The 20,793-nt window shown below is 38.6% G+C and overlaps 1 protein-coding gene and 1 long non-coding RNA gene across 3 annotated transcripts in view; one reads left to right on the top strand and one right to left on the bottom strand.

Annotated features, from left to right (window-relative positions):
- The window catches only part of LOC133715301 (uncharacterized), a 28,597-nt gene that overhangs the window by 1,520 nt on the left and 6,284 nt on the right, over positions 1 to 20,793 (top strand). For both annotated transcript variants that reach the window (XM_062141746.1, XM_062141745.1), the window contains exons 3-6: positions 96 to 299; positions 12,332 to 12,618; positions 12,982 to 13,093; positions 13,755 to 14,036. In XM_062141746.1, the coding sequence (XP_061997730.1) occupies positions 96 to 299; positions 12,332 to 12,618; positions 12,982 to 13,093; positions 13,755 to 14,036 (885 nt within the window). The remainder of the gene's footprint in view (positions 1 to 95; positions 300 to 12,331; positions 12,619 to 12,981; positions 13,094 to 13,754; positions 14,037 to 20,793) is intronic.
- Positions 391 to 2,452, bottom strand: LOC133715302 (uncharacterized). Its single transcript, XR_009849021.1, has 2 exons — positions 1,182 to 2,452; positions 391 to 940 (listed from the first exon to the last, which is right to left on the bottom strand). It is a non-coding gene; the product is annotated as an uncharacterized LOC133715302 (long non-coding RNA).

The raw sequence follows: 20,793 nt of genomic DNA, 5'->3' as shown, positions 1-20,793 counted from the left end.
TTACACTATTAGTAAAATAATTTGGTTAATATTATTTTGTCTGCAAGTAATTATTAGATTTTACTTGTTGACTTTGCCTATTGTTATTCGTTCAGGTGGCTATATTAGTTGGCTTTTACCAAATGGGACGCTCATCGGGCTTTGAAGTTTCTATTAAAAGAACAACGCTCAACGCTTCTCTTGCCCTCCAGTATCTGCCAAGGGTTTGTCAAATCTACCTATCTAGTAAGAAGTTTAGAACAAGCGGAAGATGGATTAAACCTTCGCTGAATTTGTTTCTTTACATCCTTAGTAGCCACGTAAGTTTCATTATCTATACAAACATTCTTAAAAGATATTTTCGCTAAATAACTTCTCAAAATGTTTAACTAATCATTTTTCAAAAGTCACCTCTAATAATGTTTCTTAAAATTTAGCTAAAATTAATAATAATAAATATGATTGGTTGATGAAAAAATAAACTTTTAAATGTTTTAAGTCATTAGTAGCATTCTTGTCTAAAAATAAAGTAATTCATTACATCACAATTATATTAATTTTTGACATTCTATATATACTTTTACATTCAGTAATCAGTATAGGAATAGATAATGAAAATATGAATAATGGAGAGCGCTAAAATTAGAGAGGGGATAAAGGAATCCATATATAGAGGGAGTACTTTTTTGCTTACATCACCTTAACCTTTGTGTTTTTGAATCAAAATCACAATGATTTTCTCGTTAACTCAAGCCAAGGCGGAAAGTTACATACCTTTCCTCTGTCCTAACATATATAGACAGATAAGAAAAGTGGTATAGAAAATAGTACCACTTATACAACATTAAGGTCACGTTTGTTTAACAGGACTATCACCCTTCACCTTAATTTCTATAGCAGTCCCGGACTCTTATAACTTGGCTTATTTCTAAACAGTCTTGATCCATGTTTGGTGCTCCAACTGATAATAAGAAAGAACAACCACAGAAGAAAGAAGAACACCAGAGTAAGCATTGATTGGTGGAGTTGAAAACTAACAGAGGAGAACCAACTCAATTAATGATTAATCAAGCCTTGAGGAACTATGCAAAAAACAGAGACAAACTCAACCTTAATTAAACAAAAACCAGTCTTTAAATCTAGGAAAAAAAAAAACCAGAAGAACAGAATAGCACAAATGTGAAATTGATCACAAATCTTACCAGATCAAGCTACCCAGACACGAAATTGATCAAAATTCTCAGCAGATCAAGCTACCCAGACACCAAATCCTTAAAATAATTACAACCCATAAACAAATGATCTATAATAAAGGAGATAGAGAAAGAAGAAGGTAGAGGATTGAAGGGGAGAGTGAAAAATAATCAATGCAAAGAGAGAGAAGATGAAATTGAACCCGAAGAAGAGGTGTTGAAGGAGGCTGAAGCAAAAGAATGGCATGAGAGAGAGAGAATGATGAGGTTGAGGCGAAGAGCAGATCCAGCGAGAATGGATTTCAACGTCTACAACACGGGCTTCCACAATCCCATGAGTTTTGGCGTCGCTCTCGTAGACGGTGTGGGCTGTGTTTTGGGGACTGCAGAGTCTCATTTAACACAGTCCAGGTTGTTGCCAAACACGGGCTACCTCGTGTTATGGTACCCAGTCCCGTCCAGTCCCTCATAACAAACACGACCTAATAGTACCACTTGTACAACATTCAGTACTCACTTTATGAACTAGGTAAAACATAAACATAGTAAAATAGGCAAAGTCCAAAAATAAAACAAACTTAAATTTTCTCCTTGCGCTTCAAGGTAGGGCTCGAAGGTTGTATCAAGTATGCCAAGCATAGCTCCTTTACATCAATAATGTTCTTCGACTTGGGGGGATTTTTGTTCTTGGAGCTAAGAGGCCTGCCTTTTTTTTTTCTTTGGTTCTGTCCCCTTGTCAAAATTTTCCTTTGGCACAAGGATGCTTCCTGGTGCTTCAACCATGCCAAAAGAGTTGGCTGTGAACTTAGCGTTGAATTTTGGCATGTGAAGCTTTTTCTGTACTCAGTGATTAGTTAAAAAGCTCTGGTAGCAGAACTTTCAGTTTTTTTTTTGGATAGGAGAAGGGGGAGGTTGGCCGACCCCTTTTTGACATACCAGCTTCGTTGACGGGTACCAATGCAAGTGCATCGTCTGTGCTAGAGTTTGAGCATAAATCATGGTCATGCAGCACTAGATGCTTGCACAATTGTGCCTGTTCTTTCGGGCCAAGCAAGGAGCGACACATAAGAGGGAGCACAAGGGTTTGAATTCCATGAAATTTGAAAGCCCCATTTTGAAACATGCTGTTTGCAAACCCTAAAAACAGGCTGGCTATCTCCAATCTTTTCTCCATCATGTGTGCTACCCTCGCCACAGTTCTAGCCGTAGGGCACACACCTTCTGTATGAAAAATCAAATGGCAGACCTTGCATTTTCCCTTAAGTTTTTTGAAAAAGAAAGAAATTTCTGCCTCTGCATTTGATGCTAGTTTCAAGGTTTTCTTCAGAAAAAAAAAAAAAAAAGGCTTAGAGATCTTCATGTGAGACTTTAACCCTAATCCTCCCCGTATTCCCAGACAGTTTTTCACCCAGTTCAATAGATTTTCCTACAACAGAGGCAATGTTTGCAATGGTTTCCCTTACCTCAAAATCCGGTGGTATATCAGTGATGTGGACCTAGAAGAAGAACGAGTTCTTCTCTAATTTGTGCGGCGGCGTGATGATGTCGTATTCCTTCAGCACCACCGGTGTGCGATAGAACCTCCATGGACTTCTTTTGAAAACTTTGTTTCGACCCCTTCTTAGATCGAAGGAAATCACAAAATAATTTTGTGGTCGCTCTTGGATCCTAAAATCCTTCTCCAGCATCCAGACACGCCTGAAAAAGCGTCATAGGTCATTTAGTTCTATCGATTTTGGCGCCAGAGGCCATGCAAGTAGACAGGATTGTGATACCCTAAAGCAAAAGCCCTGCGTCATTTTTTAGATGTGGATGACCTCACTGTCAGCGAAAGCCAGGGACGCCGCAAAGGACACAGTAACATTGTTGATGGATGCCGTTTGGTTCTAATTTCATTGTGAGATTGGACCATGAAGGCCTTCAAGTTCAAAACTAGAGTTTTGCGTCGAACCCCAGTCCCTTAACTTTTGCATTTAACCCATTTTTTTTTTTTTTTTTGAATTCACCCAAGCTGGGCGCCAATATATTCATCTGAAGTCAGAATAAGTCGTTACATACCCTTCCGCTGTTCATTCAGAGACAGACAAGAAGCTAGTGGTAGTACCCACAAGTGGTACATACATATAGTCCTACTCATTATACACTCAAAAGCGAAGAAATAGCGGATATCCTCCTTCGGTACTACTCCAGAGACGCTAGAAAGACATAGAGTGTTCCTAATACAAGGAATTTATTGTAATTAGACAAAACTAAAAACATAGGGATTGGGCCTAGGGCAAAAACCTAACCCAAACATAGCCAGTCCAGAGCAACATCAAGAAAAGGCCCACCCAAGCCCATTAGGTCTGGCTTGGCCCAGACCCAGCCTCCACCTCCAGCAGACGCTGAACCAACACTGCAGTTGCAGTTCCGCCGACCCACGTCGCCGCCACGACTGCTCCACTAGGATCCTTGCTGCCACGCACCAAAACGTCACAACCAAAACCCACGAACCAGCCGCCACAACCCGCATCGCCCCGAACCTGCACTGATCTAGCACCCTCCGATCCTTGTCCCCCTGCATCGTCGACGACTCAGGAGCATCAAACGAGGACCATCGATCCTGCACCGCATGGCCTTGCATCCCGGAGATTTCTACTCGAAATCTGAAACCAAAAACCAACCTGCAGGAACTCCGAGCAACACCCCTCTAGATCCCCCGGAATGTTAGCATCAATCCCCGTCCGGCAGCAGACCGAGCGGCGTAGGCGGGCCTATGCCAGGGCCGCCACCGGACGAGGGCGATCTGTCAGTTGGAATACCTGCCGCCGACTAGGGTGGACGGTTGGTTTCCTCTGTAATGAAGTCTTATCAAAAAATTTGCTAAATTGCATTTAACCCATTAGAAACACTTCAACACCATTTATTACATTTAATATTTTTCCTTCAATAACTAGCCACCGATTAAACAACTCCTCACCCCACCCCCTTCCTTTAATTTCTTTTGTTATCTTTTAAGAGAAGCTAAAGATCTATATGGCCGGGTTTGAATCCCGCCGACGCTTATTGGAGTTAAATCCCAATATATTTTTAGTGGCCAGAGAGGAGGAAGCGTTCTGACATGATCTCTTGGCACGGATTATCTCTGGGCCTAGGAAGCCTTTGAGGAACCGTGTGATCTCGATAAAAAAAAAGAAAAGATCTATATGGTCGTCATCGAGTTGAGACCCTAGCTTAGGCTTTTGTGCAAATCGACAGTGACAAACCGTGGTCCGACTCCAGTCTAGGTCAGTATAGGCTGGGCAAGGTTGTTTTTTGTGTGCCATCATCGGGTCATGGAGAGAGATTGAGGAAATTGAAGACTCTGATCTCTCATTTTAATTTGGTTGTTTCGCCGGTGATGGTAGAATGCAATGGCGGTGTTATTTTTCGGGAAGTGAGCATGCTTGGTAGTTTTTTGGCTGGGATTGAAGATCGTTGGTGCTCGGCGTTGGTTGGTTCTGATCGGTCTCGAGGTCAAACGAGTCGGGACAGATCGACGTTTGAGGTGCTCGGGTTGCCAGAGTTTAAGCGTGTGTTGTGGTGGTGAAACGGCCTCGGTGCACCATAGGCAGATGGACGGGTCAGTTGCTGGGTTTGGGCCTCCTGGCCTGGGCCTAGGCCATATAGGCTCAGCCTCCTCTGGGCTAATTGGAATGGGTCTAGCGTGACCTGATAATTTGACCTACTTGAGCAGTTTGGGCCTTTTTATGGTCTATAAAAGTGCCACTTTAATTCATATCATGATTCCGATTATCAATTCCCTCAAGTCAGACTGGTGTATCTCAAGCGGCTTATGGATGATGAATTGGCTCATATTTTTTTGCTGGGAAGCAACATTCTGTTTCGTACCACAATTGCGTGTCAGGGGATGGAGGGCTAATTGATGATTTTTTTTCTAAAAGACATGGAGTTAGTCTTTGTTTTTAAGTTCACTATTAAAAAGCGAGTTCAATTTGTCTTGTAATGAGTTGTAGTGCTTAGATAGGAATTTGGTTGTTGCACCGCTACTTTTTCTATTTTTAAGTATTTGTAGTCTCTGACTTTTTGGCTGTTAATCTGATGCAATCAACTTCTATTTTTTAAAAAAATTATTAAAAAAAAAAGGTTTCAAAGTTCCTTTAATATGCTTACTACCACTCGTTTGCCTCAATATTGTTAAAAAATGATTATGTTTTTGCACGTATGGCGTTGGAGAAGGGACTTTTTCTTTCTTTCTTTTGGTCTAAGGTAGAGAAGGGACCTTGCTCAATTGCCTAAGAAATTGAATTCTATTTAAGGAGAAGAGAATTCGGGAGAATACTAAGATACTTTCATTGATAATAGAGGTCTCTTTATATGGAAGATATGTACAATTCCTTGGATTACAAGATATCCTAATCAAACATGGATTATGAGATTTAATATATTCTATCCTATTACAACTAGAATAAGTATTCATGTTTATGCCAGACACACAAACAGGGTTCCCTTGAACACTCTTTCTTGTGTCGTCTAAACATTGGTGCTCCTCATGTTGCCTCATTAAAAATCTTCCCGAGTAACAAAAACCTAGTGGGAAAAAAATAACCTTGGTCAAAGGGGAAAAAGAATACAACACACTCTTCACATTTTGAGATCAAACATGTAGACATCGAGCCTCCCTCTTATGTCAACTTCCCCCTAATGGCGGTGATCATGGGATTTTGGATAATTTTCTTAGACCAATACTTTTAACATGTTTTTCTAATATAGATTTAGGAAATGACTTAGTGAATAAGTATGCCACATTGTTCTCAGATCAAACTTGGTTCACCCTGATCTTAAGGAGAGTTTATTGTTGCCGATTGTAGAAGAATTTAGGCGACATATGCTTGGTGTTGTTGCCCTTGATGTAACCTTGCTTCATTTTCTCAATACAAGCAGTATTATGCTTATAAATGCTCGTAAATTCATCTGTAGTAGACCTCAAACCACAAGTACTTCGAATATGCCCAATTACAAATCTTCACCATATACATTCATGAACAACTTCGTGAAGAGCTATAATCTTTGCATGATTCGAATAAGTAGTGATAATGGTCTGTTTAATAGACCTCCAAGATATCGCAGTGTTTTCTATGGGAAAGACATAACCAGTTTGGGAACTACTTTATATGGATAAGAGAGAAACCTGGTATCAGCAAAACTCATCAAAACATCACTCAGACTTTGATGGAGGGAGGAAGCACGCTGGCTGGCAACGGGAACGCCAGCGCCGGCAGCGGTGACTGTTTTTCAATATGTGGAGTTTGATTCCACTATATCAGAGTTTTGGTTTTCTCTCTGAAGCGATAGAACATGCCATATCTATCATATTTTTTAGGTATTGAAAGATAGTTTTTCCACCTGTCCAATGGCGTTGCGTTGGCGCTGAGCTATATCTAGCTAACAAGTTCACTGTGAATGAGATACCTGGTCTTGTGCATTGTGCTAAGTACAATAATGCACCTATTATACTTAGATTGGGCACTTCGGCCTCTAGCATATCTTAGCAATCATCCTTAGGATGAAAATGATCTTTTTAAGATCAAGACTTCGGACAATCATGGGAGTGCTAACAGGCTTCACTTCATCTTTATTAAAGCGCCTGAACATATTTTGTATGTCTTCATTAACAGGATCCTCAAGTTCATCTCAAATTCAGAGTTTAGGTGCATAGCGGTTTCCAACTCATATGGAGTTGCAATAGGGTTTGTGTCATCGACATATACCGCAACAATAGAAAACGCGGAACTTGTCCTCTTAATGAAAACGCGTGGGCAAAAATTATTATTGACACATCCCCTTCCGATCGAGCGATCACTTAGACGATTATACCACATCCGTCCGGATTATTTTATTCAGTAAAGTAAGCATTTCAATCTTATTGAAAACGTCCTCTATGGCTGAGAGCTATTTGATTCAGGTAATCGAAGTCCATCAGGGACCTTCCTGTATATCTCTGTATCTAGATTCCCATAGAGATATGTTGGGACCATATCCATAAGCTGCAGATTCAGTTTTTTACAAAGGAGAAAATATTGTTTAATCCCTATACTAAGACTCTGTCATCATTTCAGTCCCTGACATTCTAATTTAATCTGAAAAGTCCTTGAGGTCACAATTTCTGTCCGATTAGTACACTCCGTCCAATTGCTCTGTTTGTAGGTTGACGTGGCATTAAAGTCAACACCACGTAAGCCTTTCCAATTGCAAAATGTCCATACTATCGATGCCCTTTATATGGGTGTTTAGGCCGAACCCTTCTCCATCCATTTCTCGAGAAGCATCAGATCGAGCCCAAAAAATAGAGCGACGGTTACCCAGCCCTCTCTCCACTTTCCGGCTACGTCTCGACTTCGGACTGGTGTTGTTCGACTCTTCTTGGCAGTGCAAACCGGAGCCCGGTCTTCCTTGCTCCAAATAAGCGGCGACGGTGGCCGAGCGAAGCCCGAAAGCTTCATGCGTTTCTGGCGATTTTTTTATTCCGTCCAAATCGTGGCGGCTCACCGGTGCTAGAAGCTTCCTCTTGCCCTCGCCGACCTATCCGCAATGTCGGTTTGTCCAAACGATAAGGTGTGAGAGAGAATCGAAGCCAGGAAGCTTCGGTGCTTCCGACGAGTTTTTCAGTGACACGGGTCACAGTTGATGGTAAGTGATGTGTGAAACTTGATAAACTCTTCGAGATCTACATGTCTATATACTTGGTTTTGATTATAGTTAAGGTTTGAGAAATTTGGAGTTTTGGGTGATTTTGGCCACCGTTAAAATCACTGTGTGTGGCGGCGGTGCTGATCTTCTCGGCTTATTTTGGATTCAGTTCTTGCTCAGGAACATGTATTGGTTACTTGTTTATGCTTAATTCAAGAAATGGAGGAATTGGAAAATTGGAAGGTTAAGCTGGTTGCTCGGGGAAGATAAGAAACAATAGTTGTTTTCTTTGATTTCTGGTATTCATACTTGTTAAGTTGGTTAATATGATAATCGAAACTATGAAGCTTGAACCGGAAAGTAAAACAAGAATTTGTGGGTGCTATGTAATTATGCATCGAGAGCTCAAAGAATGGAGTTTTGAAACTTGAGAAGCTTGCTAGAGTTTCAATGTATATGTTTGGAAAAGTTGCTGCTGCAGGTGTGGGGTTTGGAGTGACAAATTCAAGCACTTTGGAGTTATTTTTTTGTCAAGAATGGGGGAAAAGGCAGGGGGTATATTAGACAATTTGCATGTTCAATATCAAATTGTGTGGTACGGAGATCGAGATGAGACAAAGTAAGGACATATCATGATCATTCTTGTCGTTCTTGTTGAACGTCGACGTTCTTATCTCCCTCTAACAACAGGAAGACTTTCTCATCAAAGTGATCATCCGCAAAACAAGCGGTAAAGAGATTGGTTGTAAATTCATATCTAACATAAATACCCAGTTGTTTATGACAAATTGGCACATAAACCAAGCACACATCAGTCCCATACCTAGTCACCAACTGTGAGGCAGAAAAGGGTTGAGTGGCTGTGAGTTGTAGACGCATAAGTATAGCTGCAAGCAATATTGCATAATCCAAAGTAAAAATTGGAAGATTGGTGCGTATTACCAATGTCTGAGCGACCATTTGAAGTCTTTTAATGGTGGCTTCTGCGAGACCATTTTTGGTGTGTATGGGATGAACCGAATGCTCAACATCAATTCCTATAAACATGAAATAATCATCAAAAGTCTTTGATATAAATTATCCATCATTGTTAAGACGTATTGACTTATATGGATGATCTGGGTGGTGAGCCCGTAGCCTAATTATTTGTGTTAGAAGTTTAGCATATGCAGCATTGCTTGTGGACAAGCGCACGACAAGTGACCAGAATCTCCATGCGTCGACCAACACCATAAAGTATCTAAAAATTCCGTAAGTTGATTGAATAGGTCCACAAATATCACCTTAGATTCACTGTAAAAATGGAAAAAGTTTGTTGGTGTCCTTTACATAGGATGGTCTCAATCCTAATTTTTTTAAGGAACAGGCTTTGCATAACAAGTGATGGGCCTTAAGAGAAACAAATGAGGATTTTGGTTGGGCCAACATGCCATTATTTGCCTTAAAAGCATAGGAGGCGCCATGCTTGGCATTTGAGGTAGGTGTGCACCGCAAAGGGTAGGCGGCGGCGCGGGCACCAGGGCAGCTGTGGATGGCGGCGGTGGCGGTCCGGATTCTTTCTTGAATCATTTTTTGATTCTTGCTTCTTGTCACTCGAAAAAGAAGGATGTCTGTGTGAAGTATTTAGTATTCAGATCATCATATCATAACCAAGATGACCTAATTATTTGTAGTGCCAAAGCCAATATGTGTTAGAATTTAATAAGTCATCTCTTATGACATTGTTAGATTCAATAGCTCGAATAGTGGTCATGTAGAGTCCACTAGAGATACACATAAATTTCTCTAAGATGCGCTTACGTCCGTAATCATTAGAGGTGATGCAAAGAAATTCATTCCCATTTTCACTATCCGTTTTTGCATGAAATCTATTGGCTCGATATCTCAAAAGCTCAAAAGAGTTCTCCCAGCTCTAGTACCATAGAGAGCTTTTTGTGATAGTCATTATGGTGTCATTGAGCAAGGAAAATTGGGCGATTCCATAGCCTTGAATCAATATAAATGGGCCTTCCATAGTTTTCATATAGAAATATGTAGGCAACATCTAAAAAATAGTTGTCATGGCGAAGTTTGTGTAGTCGCACTATCCGCGAGACAATGTAGTTCTCCAGAGTGCATTCCTAAAACACTGAAATAAAATAAAAACTGAAATTTTATTCATTGAAGCCAACGATTACATCAAAGTTTCTGACTAGAAGTCTAATCCAAGTAACTATTGCAAACAACGGTAGTCACTCAACTTCTTTCGGTAACTCTAAAATAAACACGACCATGTAAGGAATGAGAGATGTATGTGAAGCGAGACTCACTTAAATACCACTAATCTCAACTTCTTGCCTTGACATCGCATCTACCTTGGATGAGCCTATTCGAAGAAAAGCAAGAAACAGAAGGCAACAATAAGACTATGGCAAGTGTCATTACAATCATTCTTAAAATATAAAAAGACTCTAATCAAAATCGGCGATTTCTATGCCGTTTGACATTGACATAGTCAAAAATCTGCAACCTTGAGCTCGACAATTTGATCATCATGTTCTGCATGATAAGCTTTTCTTGCTTCCCTTCAAGCTTTGTATTATAGCTATTAAATCAAATATATATATGACACATTTTTGCCCAATGATCAATTGCTTCACACTGAAAACACACTTCATATTAAAACTCGGTTTATGGTTGATCTTATCATGATTGAGGCTCAAAATATGTGCATATATTGCGTGCCCTATGTTTGGCTACGGTGCCACCATTGCTGGTGGTTGTAGCAATCCCTCTCTTTACACCACGGCCCCCATGGCCGCGTGTCTGTTTGATTGTTTTGGCGTTCTTTTTCCTGAGTAGAGAGATTAGATGGACCAAAATATCCAAATTTATTACTCTTAGATTTAGGGTTTCGCTCATGGCGGCCTCTTTTAGGTGTGCCATTGTGATATTTTTTCACAAGAAAGTGTAGGGAGTCTTCTCAATCAATTCCTCATCTGTAACATTCTGATTAAAGGATCACATCATAGATCTAATGCTGAGCATTTCTGAATAATACTCAAATACTGACTTATAGTCTATGAGGTGGAATTTTGTCATCTCTTACGCAGTTCGGAAGTTGGGAGTCTCAGATATTCCCAAAGCGCTTTTCAAGCGCAACCCATAGATTCCTTGGGTTATTTTCAACCATATACTCAAGTAGTGTCTATAGTGAAGCAGAGTTGAGTTGGTTGACATCTTGAAAAGGGAAAACAAGAATAAATTAGTTCGGAGCCTAAAACGCTTCCAGAAAAACAAAAAAAATTCTGAGCCTAAATCGCTACCAAGAAATTAATTTTTAAGAATTTTGGATTAGACCGAAACAATGATGATTCGAATGGTCGTTTGTTTGGAGTATATTCAATTTCTCTTGTTCGAGTATATTCAATTTCTCAACGAACTTCTTGTTTGGAGTAGGACGAACCCCCACACTTCGGCTTAGAATCCCACGTTATAAGAAAAGTGGGAGGTAGAAAAAGGGATATTAGAATCCCCGAATGTAGAAAGCAAAAATTAAATGAAAGCAGCAACTTTTATTAAAAAATTACTTGAAAAAAATTTCTTAAAGACGAAGATAGAATTGCAACGGTGCTTTCGATCCTATTGCAGGATTGTTGTTGAACTTCAATCTAGGTGTAGGATTGCAGTTGAGCTTCAATTCTAGTTATGCACGTGCACAGGTGTCAGCAGGATTGCTGCTGTGCTTTCTATCCGAGTAGTAAGTGCAGACGTGCAGCGGTGCCTGTGCGCATGTATGCAGATGTGGTGCGCATAGTCAAAAATCTGCAACCGCATTAGGAGGTTTAGGATATTGTACCCTATTCCAACTAGAAGAAGTAATCATGTTTGGATCAGGCACACACAAATTTAGTTTTTTCAACAACTTCCTCGCAATATATAATAATTGTGTTAATAGGTGGCATAATTGTAGAGTCAGCGAAAAAATGCACACTCCGTGGAAGTTGAAAGTTGTGAATAATCCTTAGACCTCAAGTAAAAATAAGGTTTACAAAATCCGATAGAGGTGCCTTGTGTGATAGTAGATTAGTAGTGTGCTAAAAGATCCGGAGTAAGAAAATAACAATAAATCTCCTTTCCAACTGCAAATGCTGCTTTAATTTAGTGAAGCAAAGTGAGTACTCATTATCAAAAACTTTTAGTAATACTATTACTGTTATCTTTTATTTTTTATAAATCATAAAAATTACAATTTTTTTTTTTTGAATAAATGGCTGGTATGGTTGCTCTCAAGTCTTGATTAATGAAACTGCCGCATATAAAGAGAGGACATTGAGCCTAAATCTTGATTACAATAAGCATGTAGAGAAAATCTCAGAATATTATCCGGAGTCTCTACAAGATATATGTATTTTTTATTAATCACAAACTCTTAAATAGTATATGATATGTCACGAGATATGTGTTTAATTTTGCATCAATTTCAACTAATTAATTTAATTCTCTTTTAGGTATTTGCTGCTTTTTGGTACTTTTTTGCTATTGAACGAGAGATATCATGCTGGCATCAAACCTGCAAAAACACTCCAAGATGTGTAGCTAATTTTGATTGTAGTAGCCCTGCCAATACTTCAAGAAATATAACAGTCTTAAATCAATTATGCCCTATAAATTCACCGAATACTACAGTATTCGATTTTGGAATCTATCTTCCAATCCTCCAGTCTGGTAACACGGGGAATGTTAGTTTTCTAACAAAGCTCTTTTACTCTTTATGGTGGGGCTTAAAAAATCTAAGGTATGTATATATTTTTGTTCAGAATTAATTAGCAAATTTCCATGAAAAATCTATCTTACCTGCATGTCGAATTCATGTTGCAGTCTCTTTAAATAATTCAAGATTTATGTCTCCATTCATAGTGCAATGGATTGGATCATGGAGATGAAATATGAACAAGAAAACAAATTTCTTAGTGGAATGGATTTTTAAGCACATGCAACTTTAGTGCCAAAATAAATCAATAGGTCATAAGTGATTATTCTCAGTGTAATTAATTGTAGACAATCCGTGCTTTTCATGCATGTGTAGATGTTACGCCATTAAATTATGTTGTCACTAGTATGTCATGATTTATATTAATTGCTTAACTGATTTTTGCAGCAATTTTGGCACAAACCTCGAAACCAGTAGCTACATGTGGGAGAACTGTTTTGCAATTATCATTTGTGTTAGTGGATTGCTACTATTTCTCTATTTGATTGGAAATATGCAGGTTGGTAATGAAACTCTAAATCAATTTTAGAAATAATGTTCGTGGTCCTAAGAATTTTGGGCCCTAGGTTAACAAAATTTCCCATAAATTTTTCATTAATTTTTTTTGTTTTTAGGCCAGTTTAACGAATATGATTTTTATTTGTCGGACCGCTTTAGTTTTCAAAGTTTTCAAGAAAGCCCCATTTACATTTTTTGTTTGTTTTTAACGTAGGTATATTAAAGTAGTCTAGAAGAATTTGGGGCCTAGGAGCATGTCTATATAGCCAGGGCCAGCCCTTGCGCTGCTATAAATTGTTCCAACTACTTACTTGGTAATTGCTGCAAATTAAGTTGCTAACTTTATGTACAAATTTGAAACTTTTACACTCTTTTGAACGTTATTGCAAGAGATCACTTTGCCAATTACTAATAATAACTGTTGTTACAAATCTAATTAATTAGGAAAAGTTTACATTTTAAAATCATTTAGAAGGATGATTTGAATTCTTTGTTTTTTTTTTTTTTGACAAAGAGGATGATTTGAATTTTTGGAAATTCTAAAATTAAATGTTTAGGTGAATTATATCGACATAAATTATTTTATACTTCTAAAGTTTCCTCAGTTGAACAATTTAAACTAAATATATGACTAATATTATAAAAATGGAGGTTTGAAACAGAAATATATGGAGTTGGAAACCACAAAATCTTTGAAGACCGAGGAATCAAGACGCCAAAAGATTAAAGCAAAGAAAGGAGAAATAAAGAAGTGGATGTCAAATATTGGTATCTCTGGAAATATGGAAACCAGAATCAAGAAGTACATCAAACAATACAATGTCTTGGAAAAGAACATAAAGGCAGATGTGGATGTGACATATTTTCTCGACGGCAATCGTTTTGGCAATTTTAGTATCAGAGAGCCTCTGTTGGAGCATCTCGTACAAAATGCGGTAAAAAAGGTATGTTCCTTCAACAGTGTTTGTAATAATGAACCTAGTTGACCAATTGGCAATACATATAATTAATTTATGCATGTAGGCAGTGGCGGATGTAGAATCCAAAAATAGGGTGGACTACGTATTCATGTGTCTCTTTAGGCGAAGCCCAAATTTTTTTTTTTAGTACAATTATGCACAAGTGTGGGAATGCAGGAGCAGGAAGATAAGAACATGAGAGTTCAAATGTTCAACAATTGAATTTAGTTTGAAATTTAAGCCTTTTTGGGAAGAATGAGAGTTTGTGATGGACGAAGAGAATGAGAGAGCCAGAGAGGAGTTTGACTTCGATAATTTGGGAGTTCGGTTGGGTTTCGTCAAACAAACATACATAAAACAAAAAATATATATCATATATAAAGGTTTTTTTTTTCAACCCAAAAGTTTGGGGAGGGCTTGAGTCCTCGCTCCCCTATACCTAGATCCACCCCTGCATGCAGGGTCAAATATATATATATATATATATAGGAAAATGGAATCAGGTTCCGGTAATAAAAAACGACCGTGCCTAGTCAAGCTAGAAGGATAAAAAATTCCTCATTAATCATCACCATGCTCACTTATTCAAAAACTAAAAACCAAAAAGAAAATGCAAAACAAAAAACCAAAAAAAGAACAAGCGGAAAATAAAACGTTACTCTTACACAACCCTATAAGAAAGCAACCATCCTAAAAACATAGATGCCTAAGACCTCAATTTGTGTACAGCACAACTTGAATAAGTGAGCTATGGTGAAATTGCTCATGGTGAGCTATGAGGTGTTTTCCACTTGAGAGGCCCCTCTTCTAGCGCCAAATATTTCAGTGGTAGAAACGGGGTGGTGGTGAGAACTTCCATCTCCGAGCTCCGGTTGTCAACCATGAACAGAGGTCAGAAGGAAGACCGGGCTAGCCAGCCTTCTCCGATGTCTAAGTCAGATACATGTGAGAATGTAGACTAGGTACCTTACCTTGAATGAGTGGAGAGACATGTATTTATAGTGTGGGGATGTGTTTGTCACCCTTTTGTTTCCAATGTGGGACTAGCTGTGGTCCAACCGATACCACAAGTGTATGATATCGACATCATGTCTGGGCTTTATTGGTGTTACTTTAAGTGGCTAATGAGCCTTGTGCTTCCGATACTTGTCCCTGAGAGGTATCTATACCAACAAAGGTGAAGTACCTGTCTGTGATGGAACCCGCCAAATCTGCATCTGCTTACTCACTAACATCAAGATGTTAATGGTTAGAGAACATCAAACCTTTTTTTGGTGCTGACTTTAAAAACCTTAAAATTCTACCGCTACATCCATGTGTCATTCACTTGGATTATTCATAAAATGACTCACTATACTAATTGCATAAGCAACATCTGGTCTAATTTGTGATAAATAATTAGAAGTCCCACTAACCTTTAATATCATGGTTTATCAGTTGAAACCTGATCATGATACTCTGCCAGTCTACGATTATGTGCAATTGGATTGTCAATTTGACAACAATGCAACATACATGTCTCTGTTAAGAGATCCAATACATACCTCCTTTGACACAAGAAGATGTCATCTCTCCCCCTGCAAGTACTTCAAGTCTCCCAAATCCTTCATTTCAAATTCTAAAGCCAACTTCTCCTGTAGACTCCCAATTTCAACTAAATCATCCTCAGTAATCAACATATCATCCACATATATAATAAGAGCAATTACCTTCCCTTTTTGGTGTTTTAGAAACAAGGTATGATCTGAGTTACTCTGTCTGTACCCAGAGCGCCTCATGGATTAAGCAAACCTGCCAAATAAATGCACGAGGGGATTGTTTTAGTCCATATAGGGACTTATTCAATCTACATACAACATCACTAGGCGTGTCAGTTGCATATCCTGGAGGAAGATTCATGGACACTTCTTCTTGTAACTCTTCATAAAGAAATACATTCTTGACATCAAACTGACGGGAGTGGCCAGTTCAAATTAGCAACCAAGGACAATAACACTAGAACAATGTTCATCTTGGCCACTGGAGCAAATGTCTCATCATAGTCAATTTCATACGTCTGAGTGAATCTCGAATCTCTTAACCACCAACCTTTCCTTATAGCTACTCACTGTGTCATCTGGATTGTGTTTCATAGTGAAGATCCACCTACACCCAACGTACTTTCTTTTGGCCACACAAAAGTGGTACAAGTTCCAAGTGTGGTTCTTTTCTAATGCATCCATTTCTTCCTCTATCACCTTGGACTACTTAGGATTTTCAAAAGCCTCTTGTACTTTATTAGGCACATGTACAGAGGATATTTAATGCACAAAAGATTGATATGACTTTGACAATCTATAGGTTGACACAAAGTTTGCAGCTGGATATTTAGATTTAGTATGAGTTGACACAAAGTTTGCAACTGGTTATTTAGATTTTGTATGAAATGGGCTCATACTTCTTGGCAGGTTGACCGGTTAGGAAAGATATATTTGCTAGGGCTAGACTCAACATCAGCGGGTTCAACATTATTATTAGACTCAGACATGGGTTCAGAACGTACCTCTAAATGATCTTCAAAACTTGGGAAATCTTGATCAATGAGGGATAATTGAGGAGGGGGAGTCACTGTCAAAGGTTCTTCAGCTTGATTTTCTAATTTGTCAAAATATGTCTTGTGTTCTAGTGCCACAGAATTCGACTAGTCGATAATGTGCTCCTCTGGATTTGACTGGTAGATATTGTGCTCCTCTGAATTTAACTGGTCAACAGATAGGTTTGAGTGGTCAATCAAGCTTTTGTGTTCTTGCAGGTCTGTAGTCTCGACTGGTTGATTTGGATACTTCGACCAGTCAGATCCTGGTCCTCAATACGTTCTTCTTCAGGCTCCTGATTCTTCTTGATGCTCCACCAACAAATGTCTCGTCAAACAACTCATTCTCCCCCTGAAGAGAGGTTGTGTTGGGGGAGGGGAAATAACACGTCCTCATAAAATGTCAAATCCATTGTCACATAGAACTTCCGGGTAGGTGGATGATAGCACTTGTAGCCTTTCTGATGAGAACCATAACCCACAAGCACATACTTGAGAGCCCGGACATCTAACTTTGATCTCCGTTTGTCAGGTATGAGTACAAATGCAAAACATCCAAAGACACGGGCTGGAAGATTATGAAAGGATGGAATAGAAACATGGGTAGACAAAACCTCCAAAGAAATACGACTCTGAATAACACTAGATGAAAGACGATTAATAAGCTGAGCAGCAGCTTGAATTGCTTTACCCTATAGATGCTTAGGAATCTGAGCACCAAACAATAGTGCTCAAGCGACATCTAACAGGTGGCAATTCTTTCGCTCTAATACTCCATTTTGCTCAAGGGTTTGAGGAAAAGTAGTTTGATGAATAATTCCATATGGTTGAAGATTATCCTGAAACTCATGACTCATGTACTCTCCCCATTGTTAAAACAAAACTTTAATATGGCCATTATACTGGGTTTGAATGAGACTCTTAAAAGCTTGAAAAGTAAATAAAAAGGGCATCTTTAGTTCTGAGCAACACTAGCCAAGAGAGTCTAGTGCAATCATCAATGAAAAGTGCAAAGTAACGCATGCTAGTGGATTCTTTGGAAGGTCCCCACAAATCAAATGAATAAATTCAAATGGGTAAGTACTTTTATTGGAAACACTTAAAAGGATAGCTAGCACGATGAAATTTGGCAAGAACACAGGTTTCACAACGTAAAACAGACTCATCTATCCCAATAAATAGAGAAGGCATGGTTTTTTCTTTTCATGTTGCTAAAAGAAGGATGCCCAAGATGGCGATACCACAACCGTACCTCAATTTGACAAGAACTTGTTATCAAGGCAGCTTGAGGTGTCTTTGTTGGCTTTTGTCTACCATACATGCAATCAAGATGGGTCAATCTACCCCTCCTACATCCACGACCAATTATTTCCCTAGTGAGGAGATCCTGAAAAATGACATACATAGGAAAGAATGCTACTAAGCACTTAGACTGAGCATTTAACTGCGATACGGATACTAAGTGATGGGATAAAGTTGGAACATATAAAACATTATGGATTGCTAAAGCAGGAGTGACTCAAATTGTATCTATTCCTATTACAAGGAAATACTCATCATTAGCATTTATAACACTAGACACATGCGAGGGCGACAAATGGGAAAAACGAGATTTATTATAAGTCATATGATCTGAGGCACCTGAATCAATTATCCAATATCTCCACTAATAAAGTCAAAAATTTGTAAAGCAACGTTAACCTTACCCAAACGCAGAGATCTTACCATCAGACTTGGAGTTGTTAAAGTAGCCAGGTGGGTAGCCAACCAATTTGTAACATGTTGTCTTGGTGTGTCGAAAGTTCTTCCAGTTGTTGCAGATCAATTGAGAGAATGCCATTTCGGAAGAAAAAAAATGAAACACTTGATTATGTAGTAGAATCAAGACAGAATGCCATTTGACTGGTCGAGAGTAGATGATCAACTAGTCGAAATTAGGGTTGTTGGAGAAAAAACATGTTGGCTATGAAAGACAAAAACGGCCTTATGAGAAATAGTCCAATCATCTGATTAAGAGGAAGGAACAAGAATCTAACATCTGAATAAGAGGAATGGACAATAAGAAAAAACAAACAGACAGTCTTTTTGGATCTTCACTTTGATACTAAGTCAAATATATATATATATATATATATATATATATATATATATATATATATATATATATATTTGAATACGAATTAATTTCATTGGTAAGTCTTTTTGGATCTTCACTTTGATACTAAGTCAAATATATATATATATATATATATATATATATATATATATATATATATATATTTGAATACGAATTAATTTCATTGGTAATTAAGCCATGAAAACATGCCAGAGTCCAACAAAACTTACATAAGGAACCCCGGAACAAACCGAATAATCTATCTAAGCCACAAACTCATTAAAGTCTAAGGGGACGCTCGCTGAACAGCAAGCCTAAACTAAGCAAGAATAATCTCGCTCTCTAAGGAAAATATATTCATCTAGTCTAATCTGCCAATCACGCAATTGTGGTACAAATATCAACTAGAAACATCTTAGAAAAGCCTATAGAAAGTATCCCTACTTCAAAAGGCTTGAGTCCAGAATTGTCTAAAAGACTAAAGAACTGAAGAAAGCGCTAATCCCTTCCTTTTAGGGTTGGAACCAGCATCATCTTCAGCTTCCTCAGTAGCCAACAATCTCGACAACAGGTTGCTCCTCGGGCTCTTTTTGAAGGTCTGCAGGCCCTATCCAAATTTGAGGCTCCTACAAACAGGCCCAGTTAACACCAGCGGCCCACAGAAAGTAGCCTTAAGCCTATCCACTTTCTCCGGCCCATATGCTCCATCCAGCCGGGCCAAACTAGCGGTCAACCCTGGTTCAGAACTAGGGTTTCCCGTCGATTTTTCAGAAAGGGCTTCTTGCCTGCAGCCTGCAGCCGCACTCATCACCAGCGCTGCCAGATCAGTCCCAGCTAGTTTCCTAGCCCCTGCCTAGCCATCGTTGGCGATCGACCCATCTCGGCCCTCCTGCCGTTGTCATAGAACGCTGGAAACCTGCGTCATCACAGCCCAAGTTGACTTCGTTCAGGCTCAATGCCACCACCGGTCGCCTCCAACCGCCCAGACTTGACCCCAAGCTCAGTCAAACGACGCAGAGCCCGAGCTCCTTGAAAGCTGCAGGGGCCGACACCCACCTCGCAGTTCCTACATGATCCGCCAAACCACGTCCAAAAACACCACCCTCAGCCGAGAATGGTCTCAACCGGAGCCTTCGAGAACCTTGGTCGGGATTCCAACGCCGCCGTTATCTTGCCTCTGCCTAGTCTGGAGAGCATGAGACTCATTGCCGCCATCAAGAAATTGAAATTTTGCCTTACCGGGTCGCTCCGCAAGTTTTGAAGGCCCACTTTTAGGTCGTTTGTGTTTCGCCTAGAGGTTTTTTTACAAACCAAATATTGAGATGGAAAGAGAGAAATATTTGATAATATATATTCTGATATATTATTCATAGTCGTGTAAAAGGGATTATATACAAGCCCTATTGTACTGTACATCACATTGTAATACAAGTCAGTACTACATACTAAATACAGATGTTCTTCTATATATAAATTCTAGCAATTCTAGGGCTAAAGTCTGTTTAGTCCCTGTACTATGCCTCTCTCATCGTTTCAGTCCCTGACATTCCAATTTAATCTGAAAAGTCTCTGAGGTCTCAATTTCCGTCTAATAGGTCCTTTCCGCGGGAAATTAGAAATTGGCCTTGGGTGAAATGTCCAATATACCCCTCAGTTATTTTTTTTTTCTTTTTTTTCCTTTTTAATTTATTTTTTTCCTTTTTAATTTCTTTTTTTTCTTTTTTCTTTTTCCTTTTTTTATTTTTATTTTTTTCCTTTTTCCATTTTAATTTCTTTTTTTTTCTTTTTTCTTTTTCCTTTTTAATTTCTTTTTTTCATTTTTTTTCTTTTTCCTTTTTAATTTCTTTTTTCCTTTTTTTTTCATTTTTCCTTTTTAATTTCTTTTTTTTTCTTTTTTTTTTTCCTTTTTAATTTCTTTTTTTCCTTTTTTCTTTTTTCTTTTTCATTTCTTTTTTCCTTTTTAATTTCTTTTTTTCCTTTTTAATTTCTTTTTTGCTATTTCTTCTTTTTTTCTTGTTCCTTTTTAATTTTTTTTTCCTTTTTAAGTTCTTTTT

The sequence above is a fragment of the Rosa rugosa genome, chromosome 6, assembly GCF_958449725.1.
Source record: "Rosa rugosa chromosome 6, drRosRugo1.1, whole genome shotgun sequence".
Classification (NCBI taxonomy): domain Eukaryota; kingdom Viridiplantae; phylum Streptophyta; class Magnoliopsida; order Rosales; family Rosaceae; genus Rosa; species Rosa rugosa.
The sequence above is the reverse complement of the archived record's forward strand: the minus strand, read 5'-3'. Positions and strand labels throughout refer to the sequence as shown.